Below are 14,913 nucleotides of genomic sequence, written 5' to 3' on the forward strand. Positions count from 1 at the left end.
CTATTCTAAAAAAAAGTTTTTGCAGTTAATTTTGTCCCCTGAAAAACTTTTTAACTACGTGATGAAAATCTAAGATTAAGGAATCAATTCATTCAGAATCTTTCAGGGAAGACATTTAGGGCATTCAAATCTTTTACATAATTTTAAATTTTTATTTATTTTAGTTTTAAAGCACGATTTTGCAGTTAATAATGAAGAATAACCGCCGTTCACAACAGCCAATCACATGTCTGAAAACGGCAAGCTTAAAAAAGCGATTTACAAGTCTGAATTTTCTTTTTCAGAGATGCAACCAATCACAAAATAGTTAGAATTTCATTCTTCAGTTTTACAACATCTCAACTTATTTCGTATTGATATATTGATTAATCTGATTATTTGTTTTCTAAAACGTTAATTCGTAAGTTTAATCTGGTTTTAAATCTTAATTCGATTTGTTTATTTACAAGTAATGCCTAAAAAGAAAAGACCTAACATTACTAAAAAGTCGCAACTCAATGCGAAAGCTAATCGAAAGCGGGAAAAACGTAAACTTCATTGTATAGAAGAAAATAATGCTCTTTTGCTTATACAACCTAATGATGATTCAACTAACAAAAAAAAAGTTAAACTAACAAAGATTGAGCTAAAAGAGAATGTGTGTAATTGCTACACAGTCGCAACAACATCGACTTTCATTTGCCCACATCAAACCAGACCTGTAAATACAGAAAATGTGGTTGGAATGCACACTGTACCAATTCGCTTTCGCAATGTTGACAATGATATGGACCAAAATCCTAATCCACCTATTTTAAAATCAAAACAACATGAGTTTGCTGGTGATTTATCGAAATTGTTACCTATCAAGTTTAATATTGAAATATATGAAATCAAAGCATTCTTGGTTTTGCGAAGCAAACCAAGCAAGAATTGCGAAGCAATTCTCCGGAGGTTGGCGAGCGTCAGCGAGCAGGGGGCGGAGCCCTCTAGTCTTCTAAAAAACAAAAATAAGTAAAAGCAATAATAAAAATGCATAGTTAAAAACGTTTTTGATACATCTTAATATGCTCAGAAAAATAATATGGTACAAAATTTACATTGAGAGACTATAGAATATTAAGTCACCCTAATGAAGATTAAAATTTTTCTAAAGTAAAATATTTAAGATAACAAAATAAAATTTTAACTTAAAAAAAAGTTTTTTTAAAAAATAATAAAACATTGGTGTCATATTTTGTATTTCTTCAGTACATTTTAATAAAGTACTTGAGTTAATATATAAACTCATAACCTATTACAGTATAGCACATTTGTTGAAAGTAAAATAATAACAGCTGTTGTATTAATATATGCAACATTTGACATTTCTTCTTAATTCTTATTAGTTTAATGTTCATTGATTTAATGAATTCAATAAATACTTTTTAAAAAATTGCAAGAATATGAAATAAAAAAAGTGCTCACTTCAGGACAAATGCATAAATATCCTTGTCCAGTACCAGTACAGAATCCTCCATTCAAACATGGATTTGTGGAGCAGAAGTCAACTTTCAGCTCACAGTGTCGACCCATGTAACCAGATTTACAATCACACCTGTAGTTATTCACCAACTGAACACAGTCTTGTGTACCAGACACATAGCATGGATTTGACAAACATTCATTAACATCACCTTCACATCTAAAAGTTAATAAAAATAGACTCATTAAATACAATTTAAAAATTAAAGTTTTCTCTGAAATATATTTTAATCAAATAAGCATTTGAGTCCCCTTAAAATCAATTTTCTTGTTGTAATTCAATCAGAAAAATGTATATTGAAAAGAAACCTTAATAAGAACTTTGCATGTGAAATATTTAGTTGGTTAAAAGAGATGATATTGCCATTAATCAAGAAAGCAACAAGTACTTCTACATATTATAAAGAAGTTACTAAAACATAATTCATTCTCTTTTTCTCTCTATAAGTAATTTTTTTTTAATTCAACCACTAACATTTAATTAGAAATAGTTTTTAAAAAAAAGGTTTTAACGTTATAATAAAAAATAAAATAATTTATGTTTAACAAGTTACATTTTTTACCAAATAGTGGAACAATCTTGTATATTAAGAATTACAAAAAGTTTATTAAAAGTTCAGAAAATTTTATTCATTAAACAAATTAATTCATTCACCAGATAAATATTTTTTCCCCTTAATTGTAACAAAATATCAAGTCAGTAGATTATGCACAAAAATATTATATTTGCTTTATTTTTTTCATTTGTGAACAACAATAACAACTAACATTTTTGGAAAACTGCAAAAAAACATTTGACAAATAAATATTCCATTGAAAAATAGCATTAACAACTTAATAAATTCAAAATATATCATTCTTTACTGACCTAGGGCCAACAAATCCAGATGGACATTGGCATTCATAGTTTCCAACTTTATCAATGCACGTTCCCCCATGATGACATGCTCCATCAAAACATTCATTCACATTAATTTCACAAAGCACACCTTGAGTTCCATGAGGACAGGAGCAAACAAACTTATTTACTAAGTCATGGCAAGTTCCACCATTACGACAAGGATTTGGTACGCAGTCATCGATATTGTGCTCACAATTTCGGCCTAAAATAATTTTAATGAAACTTATTCAATTTATTTAATTCAAATTAAAATTATACTAAAGAGCTAAATTCTAGTTTTAAGATTCGAGCATTAAAAAAAATACTTAAGATGAACATACCTTGAAAACCAGGGGCACACGTGCAAGAATATCGGCCAACAAGATCGTTACATGTTCCACCATTTTGACATGGTTGAGATGCACATTCATTGATGTCATGTTGACAATAGCTACCCTCAAATCCATGAAGACATATACACCTGTGACTATTACCATGATTTTCACATCTACCACCATTCTGACACAAGTCTTTTACATCAATTTCTGAAAAATAATCATTAGTTAAAAGTTTAAAATCCACTATATAAAACGAATTATGAAAATAATACATAAAAAAATTACAACTAATTCTTAGTGGCATTTATAACAATTCTGTTTTCAAGTGTGACTATTTTAACAATTAATATTAAGTCCTTCACAGTACAAATTTTAACAAATTACTTTTAAGATGGTAATTCACATTCAATGTGAAGATCAACTAAAAATTGAAGTGATAAAAAGTGCAGAAAAATATTTGTCATAACACATAATAAAATTATAACAAATTCTTGATGACACTTATAACTAATGAATAGTTATTATCAAACTTAAAAACCATTTTTAGGATTGGAATTCACATTTGATGTGAAGATCTACCAATAATTGAAGTAATAAAAAACACAGAAATAAACATTAAAAAAGCGTAACTTCAAACTACAAACATTTTAACACTGTCATACCTGTGAACACAATCACTTAATGAAATAGAATCATCAAATGGAAGCCAGTTTTAGTATTGCTTAACTTGTAACATAGGTACACACCCCCAACAAACCAAAAACAATAAGGTCTTTTATTGTATGCAAATAACCAAATTTCTGATAAAAACTATAAAAATGTCCAATAAAAACATCACATAACTAACACAAGGTTAACTGCTTTACAACACTGAAGCATAAGATGAAGCAATTATCCAATGATCTTTTAGATATAAGACAACTTGATGTTGATAATTTTTGCAAAAAATTTTATTTATAAGTATAAAAATTACATTTTCTTCGCTTTTAACCTTCCTTGCAAGATTTCCTGTATCAAAGAACTGATTTCTCCATGCTATTAAATAGGAAAATACTGTGTAACTGGAAAATTTCTATACACTTTTACCAAGGGCTCAGTGCAAAGAAGGTTAATTACAATCAATATTTTAAACCATTACGTAATTTACTGAAAATAAACAGAAAAGTTCAGAGGAAAAAAATTTTTAGATAATTTAAATAGTAAAATTTAACACAGAAAGCCAAAACAACTAATATCCTCAAATTTAATATTATTTTAAAATTGGCAACAATTAAGATACATAAGACATTAACATAATAAAAAATTACCTTTCTGAAGAGCAGCATCGTTACACGAGACCATACTAACATCACAAAGAAGACCAGTCCATCCAGGTTTGCAAGTACAAGCATAGGTATTATTCACTTGTTTACAAGTTGCACCATTCAAACAAGGGCTTTTACTGCACCAATCAACAAAGTTCTAAAAAATATTTAGATAAATCAATTAAAAAGAATTTTATATAACATAACACCATTTCTTAATAAATATTATGTTCAATTAAACAGAGTTAAATTTTACATTACTTAGTATTATTTTTGAAAAATAAACTTGTTAAGTTATCCTACTACATAATTAACAAGTATGTTATTATTTACATTTAACAACAGATAAAACTTATGATTACTTTGGCACTTTAAAAAAAAAGTAAAGGTATTTTTAAAAAATGCAATTTCAAACATTTAGAAATATTACTAACACAGCTTACAAGTAAATCATGCTTAGATGTAAGACACAATAAATTAAAAATACTTACTTCGCACTGACGCCCCGTATATCCAAACTGACAATGGCAAGTGTAGTCACCAACAAGATCAACACATGTGGAGGCATGACGACAAGGTTTTGAATCACATTCATTGATATGATATTGGCAGTTACTTCCAGTGTAACCAGGTGCACATCGACAAGTATAATTATTGATGCCATCGACACAAGTACCACCATTAACACAAGAGCTGGAAGGAAAAAAATGAATACTTAACTAAAACTTAAAGTTCTTTAAAATGTTAATACTTCTTTATTACGCACTTCATTTAAAAAAAGAAAATAAAAATTATGATTGTATTAAAAAACTTAAAATAGGTATTTATAAATTCTTCCCACAAACAAAATGCCATTGTATTAATTAATAATTTTTTTGTTCTAATAATTCTATTAAATGTGAATCTAAATAAAATCTTATATACCTTCTTTTGTCATTACATTTATAAATTTTATAAATTATATAAACTTTAAAACAATAATAATATAATTAACGAATAATAGATCTTTTATATACATAAATGAAGAAATTCCTAAATCAAGAATCAGTTTTGAGTAGTATATGAAGATATATATAAAAGATTTTAATTTTAAATCAATGACCATTACAAAATTTAATGAGTGCAAAAACAAGAAAATTTAAAAATTTTAAAAAAAAGTAAAGAAAAAGAAAAGAAATTGTACCTTAAGTTACAATCTTCATCATTGGTTTGACAATTTGTACCACTGAATCCTAAAGGACATGTGCAAGTGTAACTATTGACATAATCGTTGCAGGTCGCCCCATTTTTGCATGGGTTGTTAGCACACTCATTGATGTCAGTTTCACAATGATCACCTCCAAAGCCATCAACACAAAGGCAAGAGTATTCTCCAATTCCATCCAAGCAAGTTCCACCATTTTGGCAAGGAGCTATAAAGTTTTAAGGCAATATATTACATTTCTAGCAAAATTGTTCTTAATTATAATTGATTTGAACTTAATTATATTTATTTAAAGTTTCTTAAAATCTAAAGAACATAAATCAATAATTATATTTTTTATAATATTTATTTATTTTTCATAACATTTATTTTTTCTAATTCTAAAAACTTCAAAAATAGTTCTTATTTGCCAATTCTACATTTAGATATTAATTTCATTTATTTATGAATTTATTAAACCTTCCAAAATTACATTTTTATCCAAGTTTTCTATTAAATTAATTAAATATAAAGATAAAACATGATAATGATATTTTCATCTATACTTATCATTCTCAACAATAAAAATTATCTTTCGCATTTCCTCTCTGACTTATTATTCACATCTACTAAGCTAAATAAAATTTTAATTTTGATTTGAATTTACAATTAAATTTCAAGTCTCAAATAGTTTATCTTTCGATTAGACACATTCTAATAATATTTATTGCAGCAAAAAAAAAAAAAAATCAAGATAATGCAAACAGCATAAACAAAACTAGTTCATATGCAACTTAAAAAATATTTTTGTAAATGCAAACTTAGATAAAGAGTTCAATTTCAACACTGTGATTAATACTAACATAGTGCACAGTCATCTGTGTTTATCAAACAGTGTCTTCCTTCAAAACCTTTTGCACATGAGCAAGAGTAAGAACCATTGGAATTGATACAAGTTGCACCATTTCGGCAAGGAGAAGAAACTGCACACTCATCAATATCTTCATCACACAAACGACCTTGAAAATAAAAATCAAACATTAATAAGCTTTTATTAGTAAAGATAATTTTTATAAAGGGGAAGCAAGAAAGAGATGTCATGATTTAGTGCCTACATAAATCTTATATGTTTTTGCTAATAGTTGATTTTACTAGGCTTTCTAACAAAAGCATTTTATTAAAGGTATATTATCATGAGTTCTAAAATAACAACCTTTGTAGCACATAAAAACATGGTTAAATAATAATGAATTTGATTTTTAAAAAAAATAAAATGCAAATTAATTATTTTCCCCTTGATAATTAACTGTTTTCCTACAATATTCTTTTACTGAAAATCTTCTTATTTCTTTCCCTTTTATCTTATGAATTAACTACAAAAATCCAACTTTCCTACAATATTATTTTTACTTATTTTAGTTTCCTTTTGTGAATAACTACAAAAATTCAAAATAATATTTCTAAAATATATCCTTATAAAATCAATTTTTTTAAATTTTACTAAAACTTGACTCTTGATTGCTCATTTATAGGCTTAACAAAAATTTATGCAATGTATGAAAAATTGCTGTAAAAACATTAGCTCCCAATTTTTTATTTTTTTTTTTTAAGTTTTATTATCAACATCAGTAATAAAACTGATACAATATGTATAAATAAAAACGTAACACATAAACAACATACCTGCCAATTTTTACGCTCGTCAAAAAAGTTTTTCCCAGTGGTACAGAATCACCATTTCAATGGAGATTGTAATTTAGTGTTTCATTGAAATTTGGATAACACACTTGAACAATTTTACCAAGAGCCAGCAGGCTCTAACCATATATATATTTAAATGTAGTGGTAGTCAAAATCATCACATTAAATCACATTTATTCAAAATAAAATAAAGTGTGGATGTATAAATTTTGCTACCACATTAAATATAAAACCTTCCAGAAAATACAGAAGTATTGGCAGGTATGTCACAGTTATGTTTATTCTCTTATACATATATTATCCTTACATATTATTCATACATATTTTATACATATAAAGAATATAATGTTCATTCCATGCAATAATTTCAGTTTAATCTAAATTCACACATAAATTTTAAAGTTTCTAAATTAACCTAAAACATTAAATAAATATGACTTACCTGTATAACCAATACTACAGCTACAGGCAAAATCCTGATAGTTAGAGGATGGCATGCACCTGGCTTCATTCTTACATTTGTTAGGACTGCATGGATCTAGTTCCACTTCACAATTGGTGCCGGTATAAGGAACTTCACAAACACACTGAAAAGCATTTACAAGATCTATGCATGACCCACCATTGATACATGGTTCCATAGCACAATCATCAATATTTATTTCACAGTTTCTACCAGCGTAACCTGGCAAACAAGTACAGCTGTAACTAGCAAGAGAATCTCTGCAGCTACCTCCATGTTGACACGGGTTTGACTGACATTCATCAATGTCAATTTCACAGCGATGTCCACCATAGCCTATAAAACAAGTATTTTTTTACTAACATTATAACAAAAGAGCATGATTTTAAACAGTAAGATAAGTATCATTTAACAACTACAAATGGACATAAATGTGAAATAGACATTGATGTCTAGCATGATCAAAGTCTATTTCACATGTATGTCCATCAGTTTTTTAAAAAAATTTCTATTCATATGAAAGCTACATGATTTTGAACAGCATCTACACTTAACTAAAATTAATTAACATTCAAATAAAATATAATTAAAGTTTAAATAAATTTCAAAATGTTAAATATAAAATGTTAGTAAAAAATGTTAATATAAAAAATGTTAACATAAAAAATTTTAATATAAATGTTAGTATAAAATTTTAAATATAAATAAATGTCAAAATGTGTGAAAAATATTTTAATGTCTTAGTCCCCAAATCCTAAAAACTGTTAACAAATAAATAAAAAAACATTTCAAGCAATTAAAACTGACTACTGTGTTTAAATAAAAATTCTACTACAGTAGGGAACCGATTATCTGGAACGATCGAGACCATTGCTATTCCGGATAACTGATTTTTCCGGTTTTTCTGAATCGCTACAAAAACCCGTTTTTTTTTTTTATTGTTAAACCCAAGTAAAAATAAAGTATTTGGAAATAATCTTAAAAAGAAGAAAAAAACAATGAAATAATACACTAATGATTATTTATAAAATGATGGTAAGGTAAACATCTTTCAAAAAAGAAAGAAAAATCCCAAAATCTTACAAGGAAAAAAAAAAATTTTAAAAAATGGCGGGAAAATTTATCGAATTTCGTTCCGGTTTTCTGATTTCCGGATAACGGGTTCTGCACTGTATTATTAAAGCAAAAATAGTGATTTAGAGATAAATTTCATTTATAATCTTGTTTTGTAGTGATTTACACCCTCTTTATTACAAATTATGTTGAATTTATACCTAAAATCTGGAATACCAAAGGTACTTATTTTTAATTGAGTCCCATACCAATCATCCATCATGTGATTTGTCACTTGTGTCTCTGAGAGGAATATGTGAATTTATGGTAAAAACAAATATTACAGAAAACTGTGAACCAATTTTGATAATTTTTTAATTGACATTGCTGACTAAAACTTTAAAATGTGACCTGATTATTTATAAAACATTTTTTTTTTAATTATATTATGTAGATTATAAGATTTTAAATGGTTATTATATCAAACAAAAATAATCTCACAAAAATTGGAACACAATAATCAGTGTTTCAGCCATAAATTCTCCTCCCCCTGGAGTAAGAATTACCATAGAAAAATAGATCATACACAGTTGAATATGTGATGTATTTACTAATTAAGTCATTTCTTTCATTTCTAGGTAAATAAAAATTTATCGAATAAAAAATACTACATCTTTTTGTATATACAAACAAATATATAATACCTGCAGGACAGTGACATATGAAACGATCGATTTCATCTTCACAAGTAGCTCCATGCCAACAAGGATTGCTAGCACATTCATTGATATCAGATAAGCATCTGGCACCATAATACCCCCTTGGACATTCGCAACGATAGCCATCTATTAGATCAGTGCAAATACCACCATTTGCACATGGGTTGTTTCTGCAGTCATCAATATTCTTTTCACAATGGATACCTACGGAATTTTACAAAAAATAAACTTATCTTTTTTAATTCAGTGTTTTGTAATTATTAAATTTCAAATTTTGTAATTATTAAATTAAATTTCAACTATGCATATAAAATAAGCAGCTATCAAACGAAAAAAAAAAGATACTACATATGTTGATGATATTAACAAAAATGAACAAAAGCAAACAATGCATGCTTATTTTCACACCACCATTGGGGATTAAATTTTAAGTTAAATTGAGAAATAATTGACTACTAATCACTATTAATTATTAAAACTACATAAGGGATAAAAAAAACTATACTTAATAAGTTTGAATAATTATTTTCATAACAAGTATTTCTATTACAAATATCTACGCGAGACATTGAAAGCACACATAAATACCCTATTCAACCTTTCAACAACCTATTCATACGTATTCAACTTTTGAAAAGTCCCAAAATTTCACAAAAATCAGAGAATTGACTTAGACAGTCGGACATTTAATTATCATGAAATATCGATTCATTAAAAGCAATAAGATAGATATGAATAACTCTGGTTCAATTTACCCCTTCAAAACTATTTTTAATACTTTAAATACAATTAATTTTGCCTTTTCTCTCATATTTTCTTTGCATTGTAAAGAAAATATGATGAGAAAAGCTGCAAAATTGATTAACATATAAAGAATTTTTTAGAAACAATACTTCAGAAAAAAATTCAGTTCTGAAAAATATAAATATATCATTCATAGTTCAGAAAAAAATTAAGAATGAAAAAAGTTAAGATAATTAATTCAAGAGTATTTTAAAAAATATATAACACAATGTCTAAATAACAATGGGTCTTAGTTTATCGTTAATTTGTAGCAATAAAAGCTTATAGCACATAATTTGTAAATATTTAAAGCAATTGAATAAGTTTATATGAATTTACAATTTTTTAAAACAATTGTAAATGGTTTTACAGTAATTTGAATTGTTTGTAGCATTTTGATTTTATTTATAGTAATTGTATATTTCTTCAATCGATAGTGGTTAATATTACAAGAAAATTAGAATTATAGAATTATTAAAATTAATTTGATATTTATTACATTTTTAAATTTTTTCTTTATAATCACAATGTTTATCAAACTGTTATTAATTATGTAATATACTATTATAATTACATTATTTTTATAATTTTCAGTAAGAATATCTTCATAAAAAAATTTTTTAATCTAAGACTCTTATATCAAATTCATTTGAAAAAAAATTTAAAACTTTATTTACCAGTAAATCCAGCTCTACACTGACAGGTATAGGAATTAATACCATCTTTACAAGTAGCTCCGTTACGGCAAGGATTGCTTGAACATTCATTAACATTGTATTCACAATTAATTCCTGATGTACCAGGGAGGCATTTACATTGGTAAGCATTTATTAGATCTTGACATATTCCCCCATGTTGACATGGGTTACTTAAGCATTCATTAATTTGCTTTTGACAAAGTTTACCAGTGAAACCTCTATGGCAATTACAATGGAATGAATTGATACTATCGACACATTCACCGTGATGGCAAGGTGAGGAAAGGCAATCATTGATGTTTATTTCACAGTTGGTGCCAGAAAAGCCTACAAATTTAAAAAGAATAAGGTTTATCATAACATATAATTTTTTACACACATTTTTCAATAGTTCACTAGTGAATTATGAACTTTATTCACATGGTTCAGTTTATAATGATATCAAATTCATCCCCATGGCAGAATCGTGGGGACACAGCGACATTGTTGCAGAACATTTCAGAATTCTTGCAGAAAGATTATTTATTTGGGAAGCAAAAAAGTTTAGTTTTTTTTATCTGCAGAATTTTTCGAAATATTTTTTTCGCACAGCTTTTTTTCCCCTTTCTACAGAATTATATTAAAAAACTGCCTAAGTGGAATAAATGCTTGTGATTTTTTTTTTCAACTTTCTTTTGAGAATAAAAAAAATTCCGCACTGACTGCCTTTAGCTAGAATTTCAGATTGATATTATAAAAAGTAATTTCCAAGTAGCAAAAATTTAAAAAGGTTAACTATTCAAATATTTTTTAGAACAGAGGAATATTGTCAATAATATTAGAATATCTATTCTTATTATAAAATTCTTTTGTAAAATCTGTATTCTTTTTTATAAAAGAATATCTCTTCTTTCATAAAAAAAAATTCTTACATTTATAACTAAAAAAATATTTATACTGCTCTATTCTATACATAAAGGCTTTTTTGTAAAAAGAAAGAGCTTCTGTTACGTTAAATTAGTAGCATATATATTTTCTACAATTAAAAATGTTTTTTAGAAAGATATTAGTACTAGAGAGAATTGTTGCAGAAAGCTCAAAAAAATTCTGCCACGGGGACATTCATTTTGATGGAAAACTGGATTTATTGCACTAATTGCAATTAACCCACATGGAAAATTTAACAAGATAAATTAAATCATATTCTTTTTTTTTTTTTAGTTTAAAATTCAATTTAAAAAAATAAGTGTTTTTAACATTTGATATTTTGGTATTTAAAACTTGATGAAAATTACAAATTTCTCATTTTTAATTATCTGATATTTGTAAATGCTAGTAATTATTTGAAAGGCCTCTAATATATATGAGTTCAAACGCTTTAACAATTCATTTCATCCATTCTAAAAATTTATTAGGGTAGATAATTAATCTTACAATTAGTTAAAATATTTTTATTTACTTTTATAAACAAGCACTTACTAATAATTAATTTTATTGACATTTAACAGAGAATAAAAATGCATGCTAGAGCTCAAACTTCAATACATATTTTTACATTAAACTAAAAGATAAAAGAACATACCTGGTGGACACTGGCAGTTGTAACTGGCAATAGCATCAATGCATTTGGCACCATTTTGGCAAGGATGGCTCATGCAATCATCTTCATTCATTTCACACTTCTTTCCTGAGAATCCAATTGGGCAGAGACATTTATAGCCATTGATCAAATCAGTACATATTCCACCATTTAGGCAAGGTCTTGGTGCACACTCATCAATGTCTTCCTCACAAAATATTCCCGCAAAACCTGCAAAGTTCAGAAATAATAGATTTAAATTATTTGTATGATTTATTAAGTTGACAGAAAAAGCAGTTTTAAAGCATTATAATAAAAAAATATTTTTAACTTTTTCAATTGCAATTAGCAATGTATACCAAATCGTTTTTTTTTTTTTTTTCAAGCATCATCTTAATTTCAAAAAATTTCTAACATTTAATATTTTCACTAAAAAGATGATTAATGGACAATACTAGAAGTACATCATCACTTTGTAATGCTGCTTATCCAATATTAAATTGGTAGTAACCAATATTTAAAAAGCAGTTTCCACAACAGACCATTGTGGGCTAGTGGGGCCATGAATGTTATAACTTCAGGCAAAACATGATCGAGGCAAAATGTGGTCAACATAGGGCACTGGCAGCCTTTATTTACCAAACAAGTTGGTATACACTGATGTGAAGCTGGGTGAGCTTCATGCTGCCACCATGGATTGAGCCACAGTTCTTCACAATGACAATTCAGTGCCTTAACAACTGAGCCATCACAGTTTCCCATACACACTCATTATAAATTTTAAAAAAAGGTTAATTAATAAAATGTGAATAGAATGAATATAAATATCCTTAAAATGTCTGGTAAATATAACCTATTGAAAAAAAAAATTTGAAACAAATTGAGCAATGTCATTTTGTCTATTGCACCTAAAAACTCATTTTCTATCATAAATTAAATGAATAATCATCCAAACAGAACTATAAGTCAAAATTATGAAAATTTGTAATAGACATTTGTAATAGTCATTTTGTCTATTGTACCTAAAAACTAATTTTTCTATCATAAATTAAATTAATAATCATACAAACAGAGCTATAAGTCAAAATTGTGAAAATTTTTAATAGACATACATTGCATAGGGATTTGTGATATGATTAAAACATAAAACATATCATTTTTTTATAAGAATTCAAAATATATTTAAACTAAATTCATAAGATATTCAATAACTTAAAAAGAAATACAGTAACCACAAAATTAAAAATGATATTTCTCTCTAATGATTCATATTTCTTAACTGCCTAATTTACATACAATAGGCAAAGTTTTTTATTTGACTTGAAATGCTTAAGCAATAATTTGTAATGCGAGACATTCAAAATAAAATGCAATGGATTTAATAAATTCAATATTTTTAAAATAAATATTCTAATCCTTTGATTTTAAGTTTAATCAAATGACAAAAAAAATTATTATTATTTTGAATTACTCAAGGTTACTAAATTATTGAACTTATGTTAATTTTTCATTAAAAACTTCTTTATCAATGAATCTACTATTTATAAAAAGGAATATTTATTTTTTTCCTCATTGTGACACTAAGATTATAGTCTTTATAATTGCTAGTTTCCATCTTAATAACATAGCTAGAATTGATAGAAACCTGTTTAAGTTTGAGTGATCAAATGACAAACAATTTCAAGGGCAGAAGTTCAAATAATGTAAAATTGCAATTCCCACCAGTGTGATTTTAACAGTTTATTGGGAAGGGGGGGGGGGAATTAGGGACTTAAGAATTGGAAAAAGGTCATTTTCTGTCAATTCAATCAGCCATTAATTAAAAATACATAACACTGTAAACCAAAAAATAACTTTAAAAAAGGAGATAGTTGATCCTTTATTTAAAAACAATATTATGTATTTATTTTCAAAACAATTATAAGCTTTAAATTTATTTGAATAAAGCTTGAAATAAATATAACTTAATTATCAGGAAAGAAATTTTCTTACAGACTTTTTAATTTTGAAATTACGTTTCGATTTTTAAATTGGCCAAATTACTTGTAATTTAAAAGTATGGCAATCGAAAAGGTATCATAATCTGATAGGTATCATAGCTGATAAGTATCAAACGATTTTAAAAGCGCATTACCTTTAGAGGTAACTCATAACTAGAATGTACAACTGAATTTTTAAAATTTTCGGTCGACTATAAGCCTAATGGTAACTAAGTTACGATTATGAGTTCTGACGAGTACAAGCTATCATCCTACAGTAACTAACTGTAGGTCGATTGACGGTTATTTTTTAGTTCAGTCGATTTACAGTAATTGGATACATGTAAGTGAGTAGGTAAATCGAGGTATTTTTCAATTCAGAAATCAATCAGGTTCGATACACACACGTGACGTCGCTTACAGGTATTCAATTCAATCCGATTTAAATTAAATGGTTGGGTACAATCATTTCACTTCTGCCTGAGTAACAAGTACTTTATCAAATGCTTAGTAAATTGGGTACTAGCACTTCAAGAAAATCACGTATACCCACCAGGGTTTAAGCTGAGTCTAAAAATTCATTAGCAAAAAAGCTAAAATCTGAAAAAAAGTTTTAGCAAAATGCTAAAATGCCATTAGGCTTATAAAATTACTTTATATCAAACAAGTACTGTAAGTTATCTGACAAAGAATAGCTTAATGTACAAGAATATCAAAAAGAATACCTATAACAAAAATCATTGTGCCATTC

General features: G+C 26.8%; 1 protein-coding gene across 1 annotated transcript in view; it reads right to left on the reverse strand.

Annotated features, from left to right (window-relative positions):
• LOC107442769 (neurogenic locus Notch protein) overlaps nt 1-14,913 on the reverse strand; it is a 128,288-nt gene that overhangs the window by 14,334 nt on the left and 99,041 nt on the right. The window contains exons 10-20 of the mRNA XM_016056409.4: nt 12,187-12,414; nt 10,605-10,952; nt 9,130-9,348; nt 7,352-7,708; nt 6,072-6,227; nt 5,209-5,437; nt 4,517-4,718; nt 4,029-4,182; nt 2,725-2,928; nt 2,372-2,606; nt 1,447-1,663 (exon numbers count right to left, since the gene is read on the reverse strand). Coding sequence (XP_015911895.1) covers nt 1,447-1,663; nt 2,372-2,606; nt 2,725-2,928; nt 4,029-4,182; nt 4,517-4,718; nt 5,209-5,437; nt 6,072-6,227; nt 7,352-7,708; nt 9,130-9,348; nt 10,605-10,952; nt 12,187-12,414 — 2,549 coding nt within the window. The remainder of the gene's footprint in view (nt 1-1,446; nt 1,664-2,371; nt 2,607-2,724; nt 2,929-4,028; nt 4,183-4,516; nt 4,719-5,208; nt 5,438-6,071; nt 6,228-7,351; nt 7,709-9,129; nt 9,349-10,604; nt 10,953-12,186; nt 12,415-14,913) is intronic.

This window comes from Parasteatoda tepidariorum, chromosome 8 (assembly GCF_043381705.1).
Source record: "Parasteatoda tepidariorum isolate YZ-2023 chromosome 8, CAS_Ptep_4.0, whole genome shotgun sequence".
Classification (NCBI taxonomy): Eukaryota; Metazoa; Arthropoda; class Arachnida; order Araneae; family Theridiidae; genus Parasteatoda; species Parasteatoda tepidariorum.